Genomic DNA, 27,595 nt, shown 5'->3' on the forward strand with positions numbered 1-27,595 from the left:
AATGATGTTTTAGAATATGCTGATTCCGATTCTTAATGAATTAGGGCTATGTGGTCCAGCTGGAAGACAAACTCCAGTGGAGGCAGCTAACAAGGATGGAATCAGGACTCTATTCCTCCAGTAGATAGACCAGAATGCTTCAGTAACTTAAAAAAAAGAAGAAGAAAACAGAAGTCAGTCTTTGGGGAATAGCAGTGTGATGCTCCTGGAGCACCCTCTGGAGGCCAGAATAAGGTGACACCGGGCACAGGAAGAATGAAGAGAATTCTGATCATCTCTGCCTTATATAGCAAGGCAAGACTCCACAGTTCTCACTTGACCTGGACTGAAAAATGCACTTTATCAGTCCTAATCAGGGCAACATATGAAATGTGTGTATCTAATTTCTAGTTTAAAAATGCAAAAGAAATCTAACAAGTTAATGACATTCTCAAATAATTTTGTTTTCTAATTTTTTTAAGATAACTTTTTTTTTCTGCCTACATTCTGAATTCTTTTGGTAATTTACTGCAGAGGCTTTTAAAAAAAATATTTATAAGGAAGAGATGAAAACGTGGATATTTTCCTTAATAAAATGTAGTTTTGTAAACAGGGTTATATACAGTGTATTATTAGTCAATTGTTGAAAAGTAGCTTACTAAAACCAAAAATAAATTGAGCTGTCCACTTCTTTTTTCTAACACCTCACTTTTTCTAAAGTGACAAACACTGACATCTATTGGTATTTTGGTAGCTCGCTTTTTAAAAAATCTATTAAAACGTATGCAAGAACACACATAAGAGCAGACACGCACGAAATCAGGATGAATCCAAAACATCACTCATTCCTTCAAAATACTTCATTTTGTGTACCTTAGTAGCATATTTTTTATCTGGGTAAAATAAATCCTTTTTCAAGCTAATATTATCTGATTTGATTTTTTGTTTTTTTTCTATTTGTCAGAGGAGAGCTCCAGAGTTAACTAAACTACCAGAAGTTCATACATTTGCTTCTCTGAGCAAATAAAATGACTCACCCAAAATACTAGCATTTGGTTTGTTTTCTTCTATTATAACATAACATGATAAACTATCAGTACTGTTCAAATCAAATTTAACTTGTTACTTTGAGAATGCTAACAGCACATTGATTTGGTAAGAATCTATCACACTCCCAGAACTTTAAACACTACCTGCAGCCATTCTAGGAAGGCTGAGAAGGAAATAAAAAGCTAGAAATGTGGATTTAATATGTTCTTTATTTTTGTTTATATTTAGAAACACCTGCACTCAATTCTATGAACATTGCTGGCAATATATTGTTATGCTCAATAAAAAGACAGTGAAGGGCACATTGGTGCACACTTTTGTTTTTCAATTACTGCAATTTATGTGAGTCCCAAAAGAGAAGATTCTGTATTCTATACAATAAAGTGAGGTTTAAGCATCAACTCTTAAGTGTTGCCAGAAAAAGAGTCATGTTTCAAAATCTTCTCATAGCTTGAAACCTCAACATTTTCCTGCCAGAGATAAAATTATGTTGCACCTCACTCTACTTTCAATATTTAGATTGAATTCAGTACTGTTTTCATTATATATATATGCAGTTATGGAATTTGACACTCTTATCCACTTTTCTCTAGCTTTACAGGTAGTACATATTAATATTTATACCCACTGTAATCTGAGGTCAGCTTTGGATTTTTTTTAACCATAAAAGGTAAATTTTGGAAATTACCTCAAATATCTTTGCAAAGACACAGACATTCATTTCTTAAGTAGTTTTATAAAGACAGCTAATATTGTTGGGCACTTATTACATGCTGGTTGGTGTTCAGAGTGCTTTCCATGGATTATTTCCTTTAAGCTTCATGAAACTATGATCATAATAATACTATTATTATCCCCATATTACAGAAAAAGGAAATTTAGGCACAGAAGGATTAAGTAACTTTCCCATGACTACATATTTAAGGAACAGCCAAATTAGGATTTAAACCCAGGCAATCTGGCTGAAGAGCTAAAGACTAGGCCATCTGGTATCTTGCTGCCTAATTGTGAGGAATTTTCTTATTTTCTAAAGGACAGATGATAAAATGCACAATATACATTTGTTTTACTGCCTGGAACATGGTAAGAATTCAATAAATAGTTCCCTCATTAATAAACATAAAAGTGTCCAGACCGTGCCTGGCATGTAGTAGATATTCAGTGTTCACGTTTGTCTAATACTTTCTGATTTTATATATATATTTGTTCTTTTTTTCATCAGTATTATCTGACCATTTCATGATATGAGGAGTATTCATGTTTGAGTATACAACTTTCTTCCACTCTTCCTATTTTAATTCTGCAAAATAAGTCCTATTTCATTCTGCGAATAATCTTTAATGTTTTTAATAATTACATAGGCTAAGTGGTTACAAGTAACCAGGTTGAAACAGATCACTGGACATTCCTCCTGTTCTGTAAACACAGGCTGCCCTGTTAGGGTCAGGGCACTTTATACCCAAGAATGTTTACAAGCCCTTCAGCCTGCAGAGCCACTTAGTGAGGGAAACAGGTGGGTGATGTCATTGGGGAAACACACAGCCTGCTTCTACCCATTTGGGATACTAGGTTTCGCAATGTTTCCACCACCTATACTCACAAATGCCCCTCCTGCCAGGAGTGAAGGCAGACAGGATAGTTCTAGAATCTGGCTAGGCATGATAGTGATTTTTTTTCCAGGTTATTTAAGAGGAGAAAGAAAAAAGAAAGAATTCTGTGTAACGGTGCAGAGTAAGAACAATGTATCAGCAAATAGAAAATCATAAAGGAAGCTTAGAGTCAAATACCAATTGGCCAAAAAAAAAAAAAAAAAAAAAAAAGCAGCCGGGTGCAGTGGCTGTGATCTCAGCACTTTGGGAGGCTGAGACGGGCAGATCACAAGGTCAAGAGATTGAGACCATCCCGATCCTGGCCATCCTGGCCAATATGGTGAAACACCATCGCTACTAAAAATACAAAAATTAACGGGGCACTTCAGCCTGGTGACAAGAGCGAAACTCCATCTCAAAAAAAAAAAGCTCTGGTTTTGTAATTTGGGCTTCAAGAGAAAAAGTTTGTTGAGCTGAATCAGGATGAAGAGACTGGCTATGGGAGGTCCAGCATCAAGGAAGCCCAGGCTGTTACAGGGCCCTTGGTACATGGATCAGTGATACAGCACCCAAGATTACTCCCTTGCTTATTTTGAGCAAAGAAAAGGAATCAATGACTCCAAGGGCTTGGGACTTATTAGAGCTATTATTAAGGAATAGATAATTCTGTTGAACATCTGCAACCCCAATAGTGTGCAATTCAACATTTATTAACTGCATAAAAATGCGGATGCTCTGAAATAGCCATGTATGTATTGCGTATCAGTCACTCATGCCATATGAAAGTTAAAGAAGCCTTTCCCCCGAAAATTTCCCTCCAACAGATGTGTTTATGCCTATGTGTACAATACAGCACACAGTGGGGTTGAGTGGCTGAGATCCCACCCCATTATATCTCCCCTGACTGTCATGAGGCAATGTTAAAACAGTCGATGAGAGCCTTGGCTATTGCATATGTATCATCAAGGACAGACTGTTTTGAGAAAGGGGTGAAACTTGGAACTAACAGGCACTAAGATGGGAGCAATACAAGAGACAGTTGTCCTTATAAGTCCTAATTTGGGCTGGTGTGGCAAGTGTGAATACTATAGTTATGGCATCTGGAGGTCATTCCTTTGAGGATGCCTGTAACCTAGGGTGTGGGTTTCTCTCACTAACCCTCATAGTCATCAGATATAGGTTCTCCTAAGGCAAGGAAAAGTACACTGGCAATTACCATGATAACGAAAATGACAAGGAAGGAAAGAAACATTCTGAAGCACTTTATATAATGCCATGTGTTTCTGTATAAAGCTGGTTTCAAGTTGTTGATCACTCTTTTTGAATCAAATAAAGAATATGGTTTAAAAAAGCACAAGATACATTGAAGGGGGTAAAAAGTCCCTCCCCAAAAAAGATTATAACCTGGTGGAAAACAGAGACGAATATACCAAAAACTAACCTACATCTGAATTCACCCCAATTTTTCAGGGAAGCTAGTTGAGTGAAGTCGCTTAAAGATACGGACTTAGCTGGTTTATCAGGAATCACTGCTGCGCCACTGGAAAGCAGATGAGAGCCACCAAGGAAGCTCTGGTGCTCTGTGTCAAGAGAGAGCATTAGCTAGTCACAAGACAGCTGCCTACCTAGCAGATAAGATCTGGAGGGTTACAGAAATGCCTGCCTCCTAAATCCCTGCCCCACTGAACTTGTCAAGTTTCTGTTACGGGCTCTTGACAAAATGCCTATCTGAAAAGGATGTTACTTCAGACCACTTGCTCCTCCTTAGTTCATTAGACCGTCTACAGAGGACCACAGAAACTTCTGAAGGCGATGGGCAGGCAGACAGGAGAACACAACCACGAACAGTGATAAGAGCCCCCAAAATAACTTTTTACAACGATTTGAGCTAGGTCTGAAATCTCCGTAATTTACTATGATGACCTCAGAAAGGAGAGTAGACAAAGTCATTCAGGGAGGTAACTAATCCAGCTCCCCAATTTTATACCTTGTTGAAAAAAATGCTATCGTCTCTTCCCAAAATATAGGGTAAAAATAAGGAAAAATTCAATACACCCTTATGAGGGGCAATGATCGGTAATTGAAGTTAATACGATCAGCTGTATCTTATTAAAGAAGCAAGCACAAGAATGACCACCGGTGAAACAATTACTCTGTTCAATTTCGGTTTTGCTCAAAACTCTGCTGAAGGTGTCTGCCAATAAACCAGGTTCTGAAATGTTATCACTGATACCAATAACAGGACCAAGCAAATCTGGCTTGTTTTCTTCTAGCAAGGAACAGACAAATATTGCTACGGTATTACCATAGCCACGGTATTATCAAGTACTATTGAATTCTTCACAAGTACTTCATGAAATATGTGTTGGGAGTATGCGCGAAGCGACTTAAGACATCTGGATCAATGAATAATTGAGAATTGCAGAGGCAAAAAATAAATTCTCCCTCATCTTCTTCCCTCTTTTATAGTCTACCATTCAATCACTCATAAACAAGTATTTATTCGACATGCCTCTTCTGTCCAAGGTAATGTCTAAAGCATCAGCGCTTCCTAGGGACATCTAAGGTAAAGCTCTCACTCATGCTTGTGCTGACGATGAAACATAAAATTTGTTTCTAGAAAGCCTCAAGCCATTTTATTATATAGATAACCAGCAAACAAATGGATTCAAAAATTCAGATAAACGGTGCTTTCTGACAGCTCTTGGGAAAGTAAATTAGTCATATTTATCAAAGAAGACTTGAAAAAGAGAACGGTTAAGCCAAAAGTTTGTACAACTTATTTGAGGCAGAGGTGATTCCTGGCACTGGTCTAGATTTCGTCTGCTTCTCTGACCTTTAGGAATCCCTGCCGTTGCTCTGAGTTTCCATAGCGCAGGACTGAATCAGGATGAACCGGCGCGCACTCTACATCGCTCGCCCTCTGCCCCAGAACGCCGAAGCTAACTCCCCACGCGGCCTGTAGCTCGACCACCCACTTCTGCGCATCCAGGCACGCCGAAGGGACCGGCTCTCCCTCCAGGCGGCCCGTTCCCGCGATTCCCGCTAGAGGGCACACGGTCCCCGTGCAAAGCGCTTCTGGCGCGGGGCACCAGCGCACGCAGCCTCGGCTTCTGCACCCCAGGTCCCACTGCCCGGCTGGGCTAAGCCTCCAAGGCGCTGGGGAAGGGCCGTGCCAGGGAGCGCGGCGCTCCCGGGACCCTGGGAGGGTGCGGCCGGGCCCGCTGTCTCTTGCCCTGCGCGCTGGGTGTAGGCGCCCGGTAGGACTCGGCGCCCAGGTGAGCGGCGGCCCCGAGGAGGGGGAGCACCGCACGACTCCACGGGCGTTCGGAGCACAGGGCGTAGGCAGATGGGCGAGGGAGACGGGGGGAGAGAGGCCACGGCAGCCGAGGAGGAGGAGGAGGAGGAGTATAGCGGGACCAGGGCCGCGCTGCGCACCCACCTGGGCTCGGGGTCCCCCCCGCAGGCTCGGACTTCTTGCCGGAGCCTCGCTCCTTCTTCTGGCCCTTCCCCTTGCCTCTGCCTTCTTTGCGCTCGGACATCTCGCCGGAGACTGAGTGCTCTACGCGGACGGCTCTCAGCGCAAGCGAGTTTGGTCCAAGGGCTCGGATCGGGTTTGGGAAAAGTTTGTCCCTCGACGGGGAGAGCGAGCGGCCGGGCTGAGGCGCTCGAGCTGCACGGGGGCGTCTCCCGTCGCCTGCAAAGAGTGCGGCGCGGACGCGGCGGGCGGTCCCGGCCACCTGGAACCGGCGCTCTTCCTGGCTTTCGGGGCTGCTCTTGTCGCCCCGAGAAGTCGCCGCTGGGTCCCGCCGCTGGCAGCTTCCGTCCCGGCCTCTGTCCGGCGCCCTCGCAACCCTATCGGGGAGAGGCGATCACCGTCCCGCTCGCGCTCCCATCGTCCGGGCAGCCGCCGCTGCTCAGCTCCTGGCCTCCGCGCGAGCCCGGAGTTCCAGCAAGTTTCGGGGAACTCCTCCCCGGCTCTTTTTCAATTGCCCCGCAGCCACCCACCTCCCGCCCGCAGGTTGGAGGCAGGCACCTCCTTCGCACCCTCCCCTGGCCTCGCCCCCTCCCTCTTCCCCACCACACCCCCACCCCGAGGCGCGGACACGCCAACGGGAGGAGCCTGGGCTCCGCGCTCCCGGGAGCAGCCCCTTTTCCTCCCGCGCGGGCCAGGCGGGGGGCGGCGGCGCGGCTGCCGGGAACCCCCCGACAGGGGTCGCTGGACGCTGCGCGGAGACCGAGGCGAGCGCCCCGGAGACCCGGGAACCCAGGCGGAGACCCGGGGCTTTCGCTGCCCGCTCCCCTCCGCAGCCAGGCAGTGCCCGGGAGGGCTGCTTCGTCCCCTTCCACGCGGAGAAAGACGGCGCAGAGAAAAGTTTTGCAACTCCCACACCTGTGCCCCAAGTGGTCAGGAGCCCTAGGAGGGGTGCGGGGGGAACGTTGGTGGCTTTCCCAGAAAAGTTCGAGGGTTCATTCCTTACTCACTTCAGTGCAAAAGCCTTGTTGCACGTAGGCGAAAATAAACTGTGGGTGGAAGGGAGTTTAAGGTAAGACAATTCCTTCCAGGTGTGCGGGAAGGGCTCGGCGAACCTTAAGGATGCCAGGTTGCGCTCTCCTGCTGGGTCTGCGCCTTGAGCGTGTGTGTGTTTAGTAAGTGCCTGTTAGAAATCTCATCTGCAGCTTTTCCTTAAAAACTAACCTGGCCTCTTCTAAGAGGGTGCCCCTAAACCGCGTCTATTACTACAACTTAATTTTCAGAGGAACTTTTAAAAAACACAGTTCAGAGAACTGGGAATAATTAAAATTACTGCAGTCGCTGGAAGTCACTCCGCTCTGCCGAGTGGAAAATCAAGCAGGGTGGGGCAGAATAAAGACACAAAACTGGAGATCGTTAATTCGTGAATGTGGGGTTTCTCAGATTCAAACTTCACTCAGAACTGCGCGTGAAACCTATTCCTTCCCTTGTCCTCCCTCTGGTGGAGAATTCTAAAAAGCAAGGAAATAAGAAAGCATTGACCCCTCCGCTGCAAAGGGCAAAAGTTAAAGACCAGATAACGCGCACCATGGAAGGATCCGGAATTGTCTCCATGTAGTGAAAACATTCTCAGACTTACACCACAGCTGTGGCTAACTTAGGCTCTTAATTTACAGTGAGATACTCTTGTGTTGTGGTCGGGAAGTGGTGACTTCAAAATCTACTGCTTCGCTTTAAAAGTGACTTGTTCTTGGTTTTCCATTCTCTGAGTCAATGCTAACTGAACCATTACCTGCGCACAACCTTCTCACGGCATTTTCTGATAGCCACAATTTAAATAAAAGTGCAATCCGGGATGTCTCCTTGATGTAGATTCTTGATATGTAGATGGGAAGGGAGGAAGGCATATATGTTCACTTTAAAACTGTTCTAAAAATCACATTAATTTTATTCTAGTTTAATTTGCACTGCTATAAGAACAAAACTCTGTTGAGTGGTTTTAACTGAAAAGATATCCTAGCAGTCTTGCCATTATTATTTATAGTTTAAAACTTTGATGTCCACATGGCTTCTGATAGCCTTCCTACAAACACCAAATACACATTTCACTGGGCTATAAAAAAGCAAAAGCAGAGAAAAGATGATGATGAATATATCTCAATAGCACTATTAATATTCCACAGAGACGAATGCAAGATGGAATCTGAATGTTGGCTGAAATATCTCAGTTTTCCCAGGAGGGGGCCACTGCTCAGTAAGCAGGAAATAGCAAAATTCAGAGAAGTCCTCTCAAAAAAGATATTTTGTCCCAAGGATGTGAGACAGCATAAGGGCTTAGTATACATTAACCACACATTCTCAAACGTATTATGTTAGAATTGAAGGACTGAAAGCAAAGATTTTGGGGAGGAATTTTTTTTTTAAGTAAGATTTTCCCCAATTAATAAAGGCTCTAATAGTAAAATCCATTTCTATGAAAATACTGTAATTCCACCACTTTTGTTTAGGGTCTAGATGTTTTGCTTCATAAAACAGCTTACTGGTCATTTGTTAGAGTAATTTTTCAACGTGGATGGTGGAAGAGTGTACAATTTTGTGATACATTTTCATTTGAATGGACCTATAAAGGTAGTTGGCAGTCTTCCAGAATTAAGCATACATGACTACAAAAGAGATTACACATATTGTGGTGCCTTTAAGATAAAACATAAAAGCAGGATTCCTACAGGAATTTTAGGACTGGGAAATGAATGAATATGAAGGGAGGAAGGTGAGTATAAATCAGCATTTAGTAATTGTTTTTCCTTGATTTGATGTGATGGAGGGGAAAAGGACAAAAATTGCAATGATAGATATTGAAGTGACTTTAAGGAAAAATGATGAAATGGCAATTGCAAGACAAGGATCCTTTCTGGAACCATATCCAGATTCTGGAGTTACATTTTAGTTGTAGCTGAATTATCAGGAAATTCATGGCTCAGTCCAAAAAGTTTTTTTCTAATGTATTGTTAGGTCTTTATGTTATTTAATGTTAATTTTAAGGGATTGTATTACGTTATTTATGATCAGCTAAAAGCTTAACCAAATAAATGTCAATTTCTTGGACAGTTAAAACATTTATTAGATTTATCAAGAATTTGAAATTGTCCTTAAATTATTCATCTCTGTGGTCAGGAAGCAGCAAATGAATTTTTTTTTTTTTTTTTTTTTTGCATTTGTAAAAAACCTTGAACTGACCAGAACAAGGGATGGAGAAGAAAGGAGGGAAAATATTTTTGCTTTCAAAAAAAAAAAAAAAAATCCAACTGTATAATTTAGAAATGATGACATATCTTCATGATTTAATTTTATTAATTGGTGTATTATTCAAGTCTTAGATCATGTATTATATAGGATATATCAGCTGTCAACATAACTCCTGATAAAAAGAGTGGGGAGTTTAAAAAATAAACACCTTCAGCATTAGAGAAATGCAAAATATAGATGTCATATTAAATAACAGCTTAAAAGAAATACAATCCTGTGCCACTACATTTTTCCTTGGCTAGCCTTAACTTTTAGGACTTATAATCTACAAAATCTATAAAGCTGGCTGAATATATCCTTTCTCTCAGTAAATCTCATTTGGGAAATCCTCCAGGAAAAATTTTAAAACATGGAAAAAATAAGGAAGACAAATTGCATTTTTTGTAAAATATTATGCATATTGACAGTAATAGGACTTTCATCTAGAATTCTGCAAATAGTTACTTTTAACTTCTTTAAATCAAGTAACTTAAGATAATTTAAACAAAGATTACTTTTTAAAAAACTTTGCAACAAAGTTGACATTAATGAAGATGCATGAATGCAAAGAAAATCTCACTCAGCAGAGTCAACTTCAAAACAACCACTAAATGTATAAGATTCATTCATTCACCAAGCATTTCCTGAACTAAATGCTAGGCAGGTCATGCCTATAACTCTTACACTTTTGGAGGCTGAGATGAGTGGATTGCTTTAGCTAACAAGTTCAAGACCAGTCTGGGCAACATGACAAAATCCTGTCTCTATAAAAAAAAAAAAAATACAAAAATTAACCAGATGTGGTGGTGCACCCCTGTAGTCCCAGCTACTGGGAGGCTGAGGTGGGAGGATCACCTGAGACCCGGGAGGTTGAGGCTGCAGTGAGCCATGAATGTGCCACTGCACTCCAGCCTGGGTGACAGAGAGAGACCCTGTCTCATAACAATAAATAAGTAATAAGCTAGGCAGTAGAGAAACAGAAATAAAATATTGTCTCTGATCTCATGAACCTAAATATTATGAGAAAATCATAAAAACAAATATGACAATATGAAAAACAAGGTCGGATAAGTTTTCTGGAACCTGAAGCTCATAAAATTTGGGGGATCTTTTTAAAGAAAAATACTACAAAATTAAACATACAAATTTAGGTAATAAGAAATTAGAGAGGCCCTTGCAAGTCAGAGGCCCTGAAGAATAAGCTTCCTTAGCTTCATGGTAAATTCACTTTTAGTGATTCCAAGCATATTCCAGCATCTGTGCCATAATTACAGCAATGGTACATGACAATTATATACTGTTTTAGAGATTAAATAATACTGTTACATAATATCACTATAAATAGGAGACATTAACAAGCAATCAAAAGGAACGCACACAAAACTGAAATAAGCAAAGACCATCCTATGAGGGAGGAAATTGAGGTGAAAGGAGGCTTAATAATTCACAGATTTGTGATTGTCCTGTATGTTCAGTTACACTCTTAGCATCAACATGCAACTTGAATTTATGAGGCAAAACACTTCTGACCAGCAAGATACCCTGGCAAAACTAGAAATGGTACCCTCCCTTTGGCAAATATTTAATAGAATTACTAATTAATCATATTGTCTGCTGTAAAGACAGTTTGATGATAAAATTTTGAGTTTAGAATTCAAAGAAAAATGCTAAAAAGGCAATGTTCAAACAACATTAAAATAAAATCTATGTTTATGTTTTTCTGCTTGTGTGAATTTTTAAAATTACACACTAATGATTATTGTTTATCCTTATTAATGATAGGATTACTATCATGATTGTAGTGTCATGACTGATACCATGGATTAAAAATGGTTAATACTGCTAAATACTATTGCCTCATTTTTTCTCCTGGCCCCAGTAAACAGGGCCAGCATCATACATTTCTTCTGTAATAAGGTAGATATGTAAGACAATCGTTTTTGAAAGCATTTTAATTTCTTTAAGAAGAGCATCATCCCACACAACTTTTCAGTTACTCTTTCTGATCTCTGCATTGTTTATATTTATCCTCCTCAATCTCCTGGCAACATACCCTTAATTTAGACATGTATATGATGCAAATATATATATACTTACATATGCTTATGTGTACACACATATAGACATATATGTGTATACATCTGTTTATTTGCATGTCTATATGTATGTATCTGGGTATATAGTTTCTCATTCCCTTTACTAGAAATGGAAAGCATTGTCTGTATTTGAATATAAGCCTATATAAGGCAGATATTATATATCCTTTTATCCATTTGTTTTATATTGCTATCCCTTAGAATTCGTAGTTGTACTTTGCATCTAGTAAGCACAAAATACTTTTCATAGAATGAACCTAAATAGAATAGAATGAAGATAAAAAACCTAGTTCAGAGATTACCATTTTCTGTCAATCAATGACTAATTACCTACTGTGACAATCATTTTGACACCTTCTTTCTGTGGCCCACCCATCCCCAAGTCCTGTCATTTTGACTTCTGCCTTCTTTTTATGCCTCTTCAGTAAGTACCGCCCCAATCCAAGTCTTCATCCTTTTTTTGTTTTGACTATAATAAAGCCTTCCACCTGGACTATGGCTTCCCCCAATTATCTTGCCACATACTGTAGTCAGAAGAGTCTTTTTGAAATGCAAATTTAATCCAGTCACTTTTTGCTTCCCAGAACTCTAGGCAATGCCCTTGAAGAAGGAGGCTGTGGGTCACCCGCCTTATCTCACTTTGCTTCCCCTACAAAGGCCTGCATGGCGTGCATCCTTTGCAGCCTTAGTGTCTTTGCACTAGCTATGTCCTCTGCCTCATTTTCCCACAACCACCAGGCTGTGCCTAATTCCCCTTAACATTCTGGCTCCAAGGGAAATTCAGATGCTTGGAAAAGCTTTTCCTTACCTTTGTAAACTGTTTCATCACATCCTATTTTAACCTCTCTTTACACTTTTTAGTGAATAAATAAAATTTCTTTCATATGTAAGACTATACATACAGAAGTGTGTGTGTACTTAAGTTTATTCAGTCAAATTTTTAACTGATAATGATGATAATACTACCGGGTATAACCCTTCAAGATAACTTCTGTTAAAATAAGCCTTTCCAGGAACAAATATGTAAAATAAAAATCTGGACTAATCAGTGTAATCTCTCAATACCTTCTCTAAAAGTGAGATTGTAAAATGGCAAAATGCCAAGAAGCATAATTACTTATTTTTTCCTGAATTTGCTCTGCAAATTTCACCAGTAGATTACGTTCATTGGCTTCATTTCCTCCCTTGGATTCTTGTGAGGTGTCAGAGGGGCTCAGAGAGTCTAACAAAGTGATAATGGATGAAAACCTGCAAACGCTGCATTGTTAAAGGAGAGTTCGAAAACTCTTCTTGTCCTAGGCATAACATAAGTAAGCTTCCTCTCCTCATAAGATTATTTTCCACTTCACAGATTTGTGGTAAATCCCCACAGAGTCATTTCATCAAGTGACACCCAGTAAACACCTTAGAACTATCTTTGATTTTCCATTTAATTTCTCTAATATTTTACTATATTCTCATCATCCATATTCACACAGCAAATGCCAAGGCATTTCTCTGTACATACTTGGTGCTCATTTTCTGTGAATATTTATCATACAACCAAGAGAGAGATTCACATGCTTTGATGGCTTTTAAGAGTGATCCCACAAGATCGTCTTCAACATTCCCATCTTCCTTCCTTTCAAAAAGCACTTTCTTCATTACTGTGAAAAGATTCAACCCTGTTAAATTTATAATGATGTTAAAATATAAATTGAATGTCATGAGTGATGAATTAGTACTTCAAATATTTGAACAGCGAGAGTAATTTAATAGGTCAACTCTTTCTTTTTTCTATATGTTCCATAAGAGACACCTGGTAGGAAGCATTTCCAAAACAGATTATAGTGTATAGGAAATGACTTCATAATGTCATCATGATAGCAGGCTGTATGGAGTGAGACACGGACCCATCAGATTCTGTACCTGGCCCAGGCATGTATTGTAATAATACCACAATTGCTCTTTTTCCTTCTTTCCCACATAATTCCTTCTAACTTCCTTACTAAATCTTTATGAAAACATCCTCCCTTTTCTTCAGTTCCTCCTCATGTTAGAGTGCAATACTTCATATAACTGACTTGACTAGGGATTTTCAGTTTCGAGGTGAAAGCCAGGAGTGAAGTTCTTGGTGGAATATTTCAGTCATCTCCACTCCTGGATCCCGGCCTAGAACTCAAGTTTCTTTGCAACAGACTTTCAACACACTATATGTTTGGGAATTTTTGTGTATGTGTGTGTTAAAAGAATCTATGTCTTTCAATTCTCATTCATTTGGGAAAAGAATTTCACAAGTATTAACAACTCAAGAAGGCAAGTCATCTTTTAAAGATGATTTAGCAGAACAATTAGCTAACTTGACAGAAACCAAATGGATGTCCAAAAAATAACTGGTGACCAACCATGCAGAAGATTACATTCTTATGGAAAATGTTGTTGTTCCTGCTTAATCATAAAGATTGGGTTTGCTCCAACTCTTTCCCATAGGTGCAAGATGGAAACCACCTAATTCAAATGGAGCCGGGAGCTCTGGTCTTGCCTAGGGTCTTGTTCAGCATGTAGGATTCTTTGGGGCCCAGAGAAGAATTCTGGGGGTGATCCTGGGCCTTATTCGATTGAATGCCTAGAATACGTTTGGATCATTGTTTATGAGTGATCTCTGTTTTGTCCCAGAGTGTGTACTGAAGTCTCTGTGATCCCATAAAGCAGTTATAACCAGGCATAAAAAAATATTTCAGTACAGCTGAGATTTGTGTCTTCAAGTTCTGGTTTTGTAGGTGGAAGAAGACGGTTACTTTTACTCAGGTGCCTTGTCTCTTGCTTTCAGATTGCACGTTTTTGTTGTTATTTCCAAAAGATAGTCTGACAGAATGACATGGAAATCATTTTTATTTCATTACAGTAAGCAGACTGGTGAGAGTCAGCAAGGTACTAAGATTCATATCGGGGTGGATTTATTACTGGTGCTAACTATAGCTCTATTTCAGAAGTGCAATGTAAAGACTTAATATCTATTTTCTCAGCTCATTCTTTCTTTTCCTTTCCCCCCTCTTCCCTAAGGAAATTTTATTAAAGCCTAATCCATACTCTCCTTTCTTTGTCCTACCGGTTTACCTGCCCTGCCAATCTCTACTGCTGGGTTACCCCAATTAACCTTCCCCATTCTAACAAAGAAGCCGTAGCAACAATGGAAAAAAAAAAAAAAAACAAAACCTTCTTTTGACCCTTCCTTTGCTTTCACTATCAAACACTCTGAGATCTTTTTTGTTTATCAGTTCAAGAACTCTATCTCCTCTCCAACTCACCACCAATCTAATTAAACTGCTCAAAGTTCACCAGTACCTTCCTAATTGTCATCTGAACTCTTCTCTTTTTAATCCTTGTTGCGCCTAAGGGACATTGATACACATTCATCTTAAAACCTTTTCCTGGGACTCATAGTAAAATCTCAGCAGCATGACTTTCTCTGTCTCTTTTTCCTAAATCTTTTTTTCCCCTAACTTTCTCTTAAATGCCCGTGGCACAATATTTAAAACTATTTTCTTCTTAACTACATGATAATTCTATAAAAACATCATTCACTTGCCACTGTCTCAAATATTGATAATTCTCAAATGTTTAGCTACAGCTGTAAGTTTTTTCTGAACTGCATTTCTCAAGCCTCTATTTCTAACTAACTGAAACTAAACATGCCCCAAGACAGTTTACTAATCTCCATCCCTTCCCCCTCAAAAAGCAACACAGAGCTCAAGATCAGAAACTAGGCATCATCCTTCATTTTTCTCCTTCCATCTTCCTTTTCCTCTCACCTGCCTCCAGCCATTTGGTGCCCCAATTCTAGAGTGTTCACCTCTGGAGCAGCCTTTATTCTCATCACCTGTCTTGCTTCTTCCCTGTCTTGGCTCCTCTTCCTCATTCTTTGACTGTGCTTGTAAATTCTCTTCTTACAGCATAGTTTCAATACACCCCCAGCCATTCCCCCTCCTGCTACCATAGTTAATCTTCTAAAATAGAGCTATTATCTTGTCATTCCTTCCTGTAATATCTCTATTGGATTCTTGTTGCTATAAAATAGAAACTTCTCCTTAGAGGACAGCCAGGTCCTTTCCAATTTCACTGCTGCATAAACCTCTTTTCTACCTTCTCCTGTGCGTTCTAGGCACCCTGGCCCACGCTGAACTATGGTTTTCTAGCCTCTTATCTTTTCTTGCCTCTATGACTTTAACTATGTTTTTCCTACTATGTTGAATTTTCTTCCCCTTTTCTGACTGATAAACTTCCATTCTTCGGGACTCAACTCGAAACTTGCCTCTTCTGGTTTTTTTTTCCTGATGCGCCCAAAGGGAACCAGTGGCTGTGGACTATGTGTATTCCCTCTGTGTATCTTCAGTTTAACACCTGCGTTATTATAATTATTTGTTTTGAAGTTTGTCTCCCTGCCATGCAGTAATGATGCCTCAGGAATCATGTCTTTATCTTCTTAAAGTACACAACCACTGTATGTATATTAAAATGAATAGACTACAAACGTATGCTGATACTTCATAATTTACATTTAATCCAACTTCAGAATGATTGCGCAGCCGTTGAAGGGTTTTGAAATCTCTCCAAATAGAGCTTTTTACTCCAACTCAATGTACTTTAACAAAGTAACTGTAACTTTTCCAAGCTTTGCAGCTGTATTAACTATATCTTAATTGATTTGTTCAGCCAGAAGTTACAGTTTGAGGGAATGGAGAATGAGGCTAGCTGATTTCTGCCATTACATTTTGATGTCCCTATATTCACTTTTGACTACTCTTGTGCCTTATTTCCCCATATTTAAAAACATGGTATAATCATATGAACACATGTTACTCATGAGCCATCATGGGGTATCTAAGGTTCAACCAATTTCTTGTCTATAAATTCCTTTAGGAATGAAATTAACTTGATCATCTATACCCTTGATCTTGATTTCTGAAAAGTTTAATTATAACTCTGAAGGGAGAAAGAATCCCTTCATATAGTGGATATTTTTTGATTGCTTGAGATAACCTCCCTCTCAGAGGGTGCCTGTCACTCAGTGGTTCCATCCACCATCCCCAATCTCTGCCTAATACGCTCAGAGCCTCAGAGTCACTGTCTTGGCTGGGCTCATTGGCTCACACCTGTAATCCCAGCATTTTAGGAGGCCAAGGCAGATGGATCACTTGAGGTCAGGAGTTCCAGCCCAGCCTTACCCACATGATGAAACCCTATCTCTACTAAAAATACAAAAATTAGCTAGGCATTGTGGTGTGTGCTTGTAATCCCAGCTATGCAGGAGGTTGAGCCAGGAGAATCACTTGAACCTGGGAGATTGAGGTTGCAGTGAGCCAACATCATGCCACTGCACTCCAGCCTGGGCAACAGAGCAAGATTCTGTCTCAAAAAAGAAAAAAAGCAAAAGAAAAAAAGAGTAACCATCTCCACCAAAGCCTGACAAGGAGAAGCCTGTCCTCAAAAAAGCAGCGATGTATCTGACAGAGTTTTGAACTCTGACTCTGCTGCATCTCCCCTGTTTCCTCCTCTGTAAAATGAGGACTATAATATTGACTATCTCAGTCACCATTGTGAGGATTAAATGAGCTCATGGAAGTAGAGTCTCAGCCTGCACAGGCACCAAGAAAATGGCAGCTCTTTGGTTGCCAATGTCCCCTGACTTTCAGCTGCTGCTGCTCCTGCCAGCCCAGCACAGGTGTCCCCAGACATCTCTGAATCCAAGCCAGCCTTACTAAAAGACGTTTTATGCCCAAAAAATAGGTAAAGTTTACTATTCAGTAATTGTTTAAAAGGTAATTCTGAATTATCCCTGGCCAATGGCACTTAAAGCTACAAAGAATACATGAAAGCAATAAAAATAGCATGTTTTCATGGATTTGGAGTTTTTGCTACCCTGGTCTGAATTCACCTCCTCTTGTAATCCCTTTCTGGATTCCTGTAGGGTGGAAGACTCTGAACCAATTCAGCTGGGGGGCGCAGAAGGGAAGGGAGTCAAAAAGAAAACTAGTACTTGAATGAGTAAAATCTGATGGATGTGACAAACATGTTTTTTGTTTTGTTTTGTTTTGTTTTGTTTTGCTTTTTTGAGACAGAGTCTCACTCTGCTGCTAAGGATGGAATGCAGTGGTACGATCTTGGTTCACTGCAACCTCTGCCTCCCTGGTTCACGTGATTCTCCTGCCTCAACCTCCCGAGTAGTTGGCATGTACCACCACACCTGGCCAATTTTTGTACTTTTAGTAGAGACAGGGTTTTACTATGTTGGCTACGCTGGTCTCGAATTCCTGACCTCACATGATCTGCCCCCCTTGGCCTCCCAAAGTGCTGAGATTACAGGCGTGAACTGCCATGTCTGGCTGACAAACAGAATTCTAAGATAACTCCCAAGACTCCTATCTCTTGGTGAACACATCCTGTATGATCCCCTCCCCTTGAGTACAAGTGAGAATTATGACTATGATGGGATACCACCCATGACTAGGTTGTTAGTCTGTTGGCTTTGAGCAAATCAAGAGGGAGATTGTCTTGGGTGGGTCTGACCTCATCAGAAGAGTCCTTAAAAAGGAGGGAAACCTTTTCTGAAGAGAAATATTCTCCTATTGGCTTTAAAGAAGTAGCTGTCATATAGTGAGAGGGCCCATGTCTAAGACCTGAGGGCAGCCTCTAAGAACTTGGAGCTGGCCGGGCGCGGTGGCTCAAGCCTGTAATCCCAGCACTTTGGGAGGCCGAGGCGGGTGGATCACGAGGTCAAGAGATCGAGACCATCCTGGTCAACATGGTGAAACCCCGTCTCTACTAATACAAAAAATTAGCTGGGCACGGTGGCGCGTGCCTGTAATCCCAGCTACTCAGGAGACTGAGGCAGGAGAATTGCCTGAACCCAGGAGGCGGAGAATGCAGTGAGCCGAGATCGCGCCATTGCACTCCAGCCTGGGTATCAAGAGCGAAACTCCGTCTCAAAAAAAAAAAAAAAAAAAAAAAAAGAACTTGGAGCTGCCCCTGGCTGATAGCCGTCAAGAAAACAGAGACTTCATTCAGTCCTACAGCTGCAATGAACTAATCCTGCCAACAACCTGAAAGGACTTGGAAGAGGACTCCATGCTCCAAATTAGCAGACAGCCCAGTCAACACCTTGATTTCAGCATTGTGAGACCCTAAGAACAGGACTTAGTTATGCTATGCTCAGACTTCTGACCTACAAAACTGTAAGTTAATAAATGGGTATTGTTTCCAGATGCTAAGATTGAATTGTATTGGGCAATGTGTTACATGGCAATTGTACACAGTTGCATTTATAAAATAATTTTAATTGATGTAGTGTCTCATACAGGAAGGGGCTCAAGGGGAAAAATGATAAATAGAAAGAAAGTTTGGAATAGGTGGTAATGGTCTTTGCTCTGCTACTTCCTAGCTCTGTGGATTTGGGCAGGCATTTTACATTCCCAGACTTCTCTTTCTTCTCCATCTGAAAAATGAAGAGCTGGACAATGGGCAAGGCTATCTATCTCCAAGGTGCATTCCAGGCACTAAATGTGCTCTGACATGGTATTTTACATCCTTGGGGTATAAAACTCTTATTTTTTGACAGGCTAAACCAAGGCACGTGGGGAAGCAATTGGAAAAATTTCACAAAGAGCAGATGATCAAACCTGATTTGGAAATTCAGTCTCCTCTATTTGTAGATCATCCTGTCTCTAGCCCTTTCTTTGACCATTGGCCAGACTCACAGAACATGGAATGGACACCAAGGAGGTTTATGAGCCTTGTCCATGGGTTCAAGGAGGACCTGAAGAGTTGTGGCTTTTTTCTATTTTTACAGGGTCGTGGTTTGTTTTTATTTCTCCTGGAGAGATTTTTGGTATTTGTTCTCTGCCAAAATAATCAGTAAGATAAAGCACCAGGCATGAAGATGAATGCTATATAAACTTTGATGCACATTCATTGAAGATATAAAGAACTTTTCTATGAGTAATAGCAATTTAACTCAAAAATATATCACAGCCTAAGGATTCATTAGGGAAATATGTACATGCGCCTAAAGAGGTCCATGGTCCTGAAACAGCAAAATTTTTGACCTGGAAACAAAGATGTGTTTAAATGTGCTGTTTTTGCTCTAGGATGTAAGTTTTTATCTGTTGATCTGTACAAATAACCCAAACAGAAACTCCTTAGGAGATGCAAAAGCAGGGTAAAATATTTTGAATCTACAATCAGCTGGAATAGAATTATAGCTATGCAGTTTAGAAAAGGGTTCCTTTCATCAAGATTTACTATATGATTATGACAAGGTGAATTTGTCTCCGTTTCCCAGCCTCATTAAAACAAAGCAATTCCATAAACCCATTTTAGCTTACATGTGTTTTTCAGGGAAAATTGTGGTGTGTATTAAATAATTCCAAGAAACCAAAGTAATCCAAAGTTTTAAAATCCTGGAAAATCTCAGAATGCTCAAAAATGTGGTATGCTTTAACTCAGCCCACAGCTGCTATAAGGGCAAAGTAAAATTAGTAATAATATAGTGAGCTCAGTTTTGATAAGTTGAGCCTGAATTGTAAAGGAAATGTTGGAATTGAGATCTGAACCATCCAGATTGGTTTATACATTGTTTAAACTGTCTATTACAATCAGACATCAATGTTTCTGTAGACAGAACTTCAGATCATCAATAAAAGCCATTAATATGCCAACAAAAGCCATTAATAGCCAATAAAAGCAAAGTGTTTCAACATCACCATTCTGGGGTTCTAGAACTCATATTTGATTAGGCTTACCTGACTTCAATCACACTTTCCATGTTTTGAAAATATCTGTAAACTAAGGTGGAATTACTGTGAAATTAACAAAACATAAGCTTTGGAGTCCCACATTTGAAACAATCCTGTCCAAAGCCTATAACTAATACAGTGGGAATTTACTATTTTTTTTTTAAGAAAATGAGGGCCTCCAAAATTTAATCTTGTTTGAAGGAGTCTATAAACATAGTTTATAGCTTGAGGAATACAGTAAAAATTCAGACAAGTTTACCAGTTAGGATTTGCTATATTGACCTTTGACTAACTAGCTGTTTTTGCCATTCTTTTTTACTTTTCAAGGCATGGTTTTGGCATTACCTATCCTAAATGTTTTAGATCATCTTCCCCTCTTCATGACAGGCAGCATTTCCTCATTACTATATTTTGAGCATGTGGGTTTATAAAGCTTCTTCAAGGGTTTCTGGGTAAGAAGCATGTGGCTGGTAAAGAGAATGTCCTCTTTCTGTAGTCATGAGTATGACATCTATTTGCTCACTGAAACTGTGACAAAAACTGCCAGAATTACAGTTCTATTTCCATACATTTCTTATAGAAATGTCTAGAGTACAAAAAATATGTAGTATTTTAACATTACTGTTTAGTCTAACCTTTCTGCCTTACAATGAAAACCCTAGAAAATAAAGACCCTGTCTGAATACATTGCTAATATGTCCCTATCAAAGCTCTATCTGCATTCCTGACATTTAATGAATGTTAACTTATACATAAACATGTGATAAGTTATTTGAGGGAAGATTTTCTGCTACTGGAATTGTTATCGCTTTCATGGTACTGAATATAGTGCTTTTACCTGGCAGGTACATTGAAATTTTTGGTGGATAATGAATGAGTCTGTTTTCTGGGTTTAGTTAATTACCAGTGTTCAATTTTGACAGGCTTCCTTATTTTCTTTTTCTCATGGCTAAATGTACTATTTTTAAGACAATTAATTTTGGGATAACATTAGGTAAAGAATTTTAATGGCAATAAAAATAAAATTTGTTCAAAAGAGATTCTACCTGATCTTAAAACAGCCTCTTCTGTGATTATTTTAAACGAAGAAAAAAACACATAGTTGAGGTAATTATTAAAATTAAACTGACTAAAATAAATTAATCTAGACAAAACATTTAACTAGTTGCCCCATGCAGACATAGCCTGAAAACAAATTTAAAGGTATTTTATAGCCCCTTAACTAATTAAATTTGTTTTATTGTACTTAAATTTCTAGTTTCATATCCTGATTACATGTTGTTTCCAAACAGAGGAGTTTAAGCTTATACTTTCGAGATCAAGCTCTTAAAAGTAGTAATATTTCTTGCAGTGTTGCTTTTGGTAATGACGTCCTCAAATGTTATCATTTTAGGAAATTGCGTATTTCTTCTATTGTTTGTATATAAGCATTTATATTACATATACACAGGAAAACATGTTGTTTCTCTAAGTGTTAAGGACCATAATTATGAAAGATAAAGGAAAAAATGTTAAGTGTAGAAATAGAAACTTTTTTTTTTTTTTGGTGAAACAGCAAGTCACATCAACATGTAGTAATCTAAGATATATAGGTTATATCTACAAAATGCCAAACATACAAATGAATATAAAAAAACAAACAGCAACTTAAGTAAATGTTTTTTTCTACACCTTAGAAATTATTGCCAATTTTGCATTTTAGGAAAATTACACAAATGTATGCAGAAATTATTTTTCTTAAGATATTTTAAAAATTACAATTTTGGCATAATCATGATTAAATTGTATCTAGTGATGAAATAAAATTTTTGGGGGAGGCTTTTCACATAAAAGCCTTTAAAACAAATATCCGTAAAATCTTTATTAATGCATGATCAAATTAACTCACTATGAATTATAAAAAAGATTCCCTAAAGAAATAACTTGACTGAAAAAATTGTAATGAAAGTATCATTATCCAAAATGTCAATTATAATTAAAATCATATATCTTAAATAAAGCAAATGTTTCTATAAGAGAAATTCAAATACCATTAGAGCAGCTTCATAAACACAGCTGTTTTCATCTTAGTTAGAAAAACACTGTTTCTCCAAGTTGGTTTAATTGCATTTCAAGTGAAAACATGTTTTGTTCTCATCAGTGTCATTTTCATTTCTGATAAAAAGTCATAGGTACTTTGAATTAACGGCACCTTAACTGCAAGGACATTTTTGGAAAAAAGCATTTTGAAAACACTTATAGCACATATTAGCTTTAATAAGGCAGACAGTAAAATCTTGGGAGAATCTTTTGATTTATAAGTAAGTGGATATGAGCCAAGTTAGCTTGTGGACACATTTGAAGAATCATTGGTGAACTTTACTTTGGTAAACACAGGCTCTGATTAATCCATAATCCTAGTAAATATTACTTCTTGAAAATCTGGGTGAGTTACTGGCACTTTATTGAATCAAGGCTCTGCTTGTCCTGTGCATGTGTGGTCTCCAGAAAAGAGAAGGTTTACTGCCCGCTATGTTAATAGATTATTGATAGAGAAACCATAAATTCTAGTATGTTGGGAAGCGTCCTGGTTTATACTTTTGGTCCAGGTGTAATTACCAATAGCACTTGTGTTCACTTGTAAATATGCTTGTGTTGGTCCATACATTACATTTATTCTAGTCATATTTTTATTTGGGAAGTTTCCTGTGTTTGTTCTTGGCTATCACTTACTAGCTATGACTTACATGGTAGGCAGTGTGCTACATGTGTCATTTATCCCTCTGTCATTTAACTTTCACAGTAACCCTATGAGGTAGAAGTATTATTTTGGACTTTCTCACTTTATAGATGCATAAACTGAAGTCGAGAATATCAAAATTCTTTACCTTAAAAAGTTCCATAAGACACCCCATACAACACCCTAAGTAATACTAAAAATGCGTTTTCAAAAGTTGCAAAAATTTTTAGGTATTTGAGCACACAGTATCATTTTATACTGCCACAATAACATTTGAAAATGGATTTTTCATTCAACTTGCATAGTTTCCCTTTTTTAGATTCTTCTTTTGTTACTTTGGCTGAAAATCTTTGACAGAGAAAGTAAGAAACTTTGCTTTTCTTGACCATTTTATCAGAGTAATCTTTCCTCTAAAAGTAATGAATATTCAATTAATTTTTAGGGACAAAGGGAAAAAGAAAGCAGAAAAATATAAATGGACAAAAACAATGACGATTTTGGAGGCATTTTAAGTGACTAGAATATTTTTCCCCTTAATTAGGAAAACCTGGCATTTCAGCAGATTACATACAGGGTCTTCTCAATTTCCTTCTCTTTCCTTTTTCTAGATTGCTTTTCCAGAGGTTTCATTAGAACTGCATGGTATTTTCCTGGTTTTCTTATTTCCACTAATCATGGATAACATATTTCTGTTTGTTTGTTTGTTTGAGATAGAGTCTCACTCTGCCACCCAGGCTGGAGTGCCATGGTGTAATCTCCACTCACTGCAACCTCCTCACCTCCCAGGTTTAAGCAGTTCTCCTGCCTTAGCCTCCTGAGTAGCTGGAATTACAGACACTCACCACCACATCTAGTGTGTGTGTGTGTGTGTGTGTGTGTGTGTGTGTATATATATATATATATATATATATAGTAGAGACAAGGTTTCACCATGTTCGCCAGGCTGGTCTTGAACTCCTGACCTCAGGTGATCCACCTGCCTCAGCCTTCCAAAGTGCTGGGATTACAGGTGTGAACCACCTCACCTGGCCACATCTTTCAAATACAACTTTTAAGCCCCAAATACCCAATTATGATTAATAGGTAGTTTGTCCTTGAACTATGAGAATAATTACTCACTAGACTAAAATGCCTAGCTTTCACTATAACCACTTAATACAAAGTATTATTTGTGTATCTGGTTACCAAAGAAACTCCTAATGTGGAATGGGGATGTGACCGGAGAGGAAAGAGAAAGGAATGGAAAGGTAAATCAGTTGTAACTGAAAGACTCAAAGGCATATAAATTCAACTACAAGATTATCAAAGCCATTTTCAGTCTAGAAATCAAACAACTTAATTTATTATCGGAAGTACTGTATGGAAATAGAGTCATGCACCGCATAACAATGTTTCAGTAAACTGTGGACCACGTATGTGACGTAAGATTATAATGGAACTGAGAAATTCCTATCACCTAGTGACATTGTAGCAGAACACATTCCTCCTGTGTTTGTGGTGATGCTGGTGTAAACAAACTTACCGTGCTGCCAGTGGTATAAAGGGCTAGTCCATACAATTATCCACAGAACATAGTACTTGGTAATGATACTAAATAACTATGTTACTGGTTTATATATTCTCTATACTTTTTATTGTTCTTTTAAGTGCACTTGTTCTACTTATTTTTTTTTTTAAGTTAACTGTGAAATACGCTCAGGCAGTTTCTTCAGGAGGTATACAGAAGAAGATACTGTTACCATGGGAAGTGACAGCTCTGTGTGTGTTACTGTCCCGACTTTTTGCAGTGGTACATGATGTGGAGGTGGGGGACAGTGATATTGATGATCCCGATCCTGTGTAGGCATAGGCCAATGTGTGTGTTTTTAGTGTGTGCTTTTAACAAAAAAAAAGTTTTAAAAAGTAAAATAATAATAATTAATAATAAAAACTTAAAAACAAAAAGCTTATAGAATAAGAATATTTAAACAAGAATATTTTGCATAGCTGTACAATGTGTCTGTGTTTTAAAGTATTTTAACAAAAGAGTCAAAAAGTTAAAAAAAATTAAGTCTATAAAGTAAAAAGGCATAGTAATCAGGTTAACTTATAGAAGAAAGACAAAATTTTAATACATATTGAGTGCAGCCTAAGTGAGTGGTGTTTACAATATCTACAGCCATATACGATAACGTCCTGGGCCTTCACAGTCACTCATCACTCACCCAGAGCAGTTTCCAGTCCTGCCAGTTCCACTCATGAGAAGTGCCCTACATAGGTGCACCGTACTTGATCTTCTATACTGCATGTTTCTGTACCTTTTCTATGTTTAGATACATTTAAATGCATAAATACCATTGTGTTACAGTTGTCTCCAGTATTCAGTACAGTAGCAGGCTGTACAGATTTGCAGTCTTGGAGCAATAGGCTGTAGCATATAGCCGAGGTGTGTAGTGAGCTATACCATCTAAGTTTCTGTAAATATACTCTATGAAGTTCACACAATGAGGGGAATTGACTAATGATACATTTCTCAGAACGTAGCCACGTTGTTAAGTGAGGCATGACTGTATATGTTCTGGACTATTTTATAAAGCTATCGTTGTCACATTTAAGTATTAATCAATTACTTAGTGGAGTATTTTGGTTCCTATGTTTTTATTCAAATTGAGTCCAGGACTGAAATAGCCACACAATTCTCCACAATAAAGATCTCAGTGAAAGTTTATATAAGAACCAGTCATATGTTGAGTTAAAGCCATAATATGCTGTTTTTAATAGGACCTATATGTATTCCATATATGACAAGAACCAAATGCCCTTACATTATACACTCAGACATCTTAGCTCCTCTGTTACCTACTCTAAGGGAGCAAAGAATGTGGGAGGAAGCAAAGAATTGCTCTGAGAAAGAGTAAAGACAAAAGAGAACCACATAATAACCCATGAACAGAGTTGCTATCACTAATTCAGGCTTTAAAAAGAAACTTCTGTTATACATATATATACATGCACACACACTTATTGTTGTACTAGTCAATAAACTAGATGCCTGCCTTTGAGGTCACTTGAGAAAACTGACCTCACAAGTTCAATCCTAACAACTAGTGCCCATATCCAACACTTACCCCATGCCTGTAACTTGTGTTCTGGGCTTTGTAGTGGATTACAGGGAAAGCATCACCCTCATTAAGCTTATACTCAGATAACAAATAACTAGACCTATAACAACAGATGACAGTACTTTCAAGTAGTCATATATGAAAAACAAAAAGGGCAAAGAAGATAGTGAATAAAGGAGGGTTGGCGGTTTTACATGAAGTGATCAAAGAAGACTTTCCAAAAAGGTAGCATTTAAGGAGAGACCTGGATGATGTAAAGGAGTGAGTTACATGAAAATCAGAAGGATAAGAAAACTGCAAATACAAACATCCTGAAGCAGGAATAAGCTTGATGCAAAGGGGAACGGTACATGTGCCAGTCAAGGGCAGGCAAGAGATAATCGTGACACACCTGGGTGATTGCAGGATAACTGGGAGAAGCGGTTGGATAATGGATGTATTCTGAAGGTGGCGCTGTCAGGATATGCTGAGTGACAAGTGTATATGGGGTGTGAAGAAAAGGAAGAGGAACAAAGAAAGATGCCTAGGTTTCCACCTGAGCCCCTGGGTAGAAGGTAGTGACATTTATTGAAATGGGCATCAGTTTGGGCAGAGTGTATTTTTAGGGAAAGATCAGGGAAGGATGAGGAAATCAAAAATTCTGCATCAAGTTGTCATTTGAGACGTCTAATTTGTTTTCTTTTTTTAGTTTTCATAGATTTAGAAGGTACAAGTACAGTTTTCCCATACTGATATATTACACAGTGATGAAATCTGAGCTTTTAGTGTACATCGACCCATTAAGTAATTCCTCATCCCTCAAACTCCTCCCACCCTCCCAACTTTATGAGTCTCCAATGTCTGTTATTCCACTTTCTATATCCATGGTACACGTATTTAGCTCCCACTTAAAAGTGAGAACTTGCAGTATTTGACTTTCTGCTTCTGGGTTATTTCACTTAGGATAATGGCCTCCAGTTCCATCCATGTTGCTGCAAAAGACATGATTTTTATTTTTTATGGCTTAGTAGTATTCCATGGTATGTGTTTGTGTGTGTTGTATGTGTATGTATATATATATATCACATTTTCTTTATCCAATCATCCATCGATGGACACTTAGGTTGCGTCCATGTCTTTGCCATTGTATTTGAATAGTGCTGCAATAAACATGTAAGTGCAGGGGTTTTTTCATATAATGATTTCTTTCCTTTGAGTAGATGCCAAGTGGTGGGATGGCTGGATCGAATGGTAGTTCTATTTTTAATTCTTTGAGAAATCAAGTTTGCATGTCTTTGAGTCCAAGTACAGATGAAATTGGGCACTATCTGGAGCTTAGGGGAAAGGTTGGGGCTGGAGATATAAATTTAAGAGTCATCAATATATAGATGGATTGTGAAGTCATGAGACTAGATTTCTTAGGTAGAGTGTGCAATTACAGAAGACTAAAGGGCTAGAAATGGAGCCCTGTAAGCCCTCCAAAAGGAAGAAAAAGGAGAATTATCAAAGGAGCTTGGACTCAGACAAGAGATGATGGGGAAACACAGAGAG

The 27,595-nt window shown here is 38.9% G+C and overlaps 1 protein-coding gene across 4 annotated transcripts in view; it reads right to left on the minus strand.

The window, feature by feature from the left end:
* The window catches only part of NRG1 (neuregulin 1), a 1,119,143-nt gene that overhangs the window by 216,239 nt on the left and 875,309 nt on the right, over positions 1-27,595 (minus strand). For 3 of the 4 annotated variants that reach the window (XM_012476013.3, XM_012476021.2, XM_064368896.1), the window contains exon 1: positions 6,061-6,578. The exons of the other annotated variant lie outside the window; for it this stretch is intronic. In XM_012476013.3, coding sequence (XP_012331436.1) covers positions 6,061-6,160 — 100 coding nt within the window. In that variant the 5' untranslated portion in view covers positions 6,161-6,578. Of the gene's footprint in view, positions 1-6,060; positions 6,579-27,595 lie in introns of those variants that run through there. 4 annotated transcript variants of the gene reach the window in all.

This window comes from Aotus nancymaae, unplaced genomic scaffold (genome assembly GCF_030222135.1).
Source record: "Aotus nancymaae isolate 86718 unplaced genomic scaffold, 86718_ANA_hifiasm-v0.15.2.pri h1tg000079l, whole genome shotgun sequence".
Lineage (NCBI taxonomy): Eukaryota > Metazoa > Chordata > Mammalia > Primates > Aotidae > Aotus > Aotus nancymaae.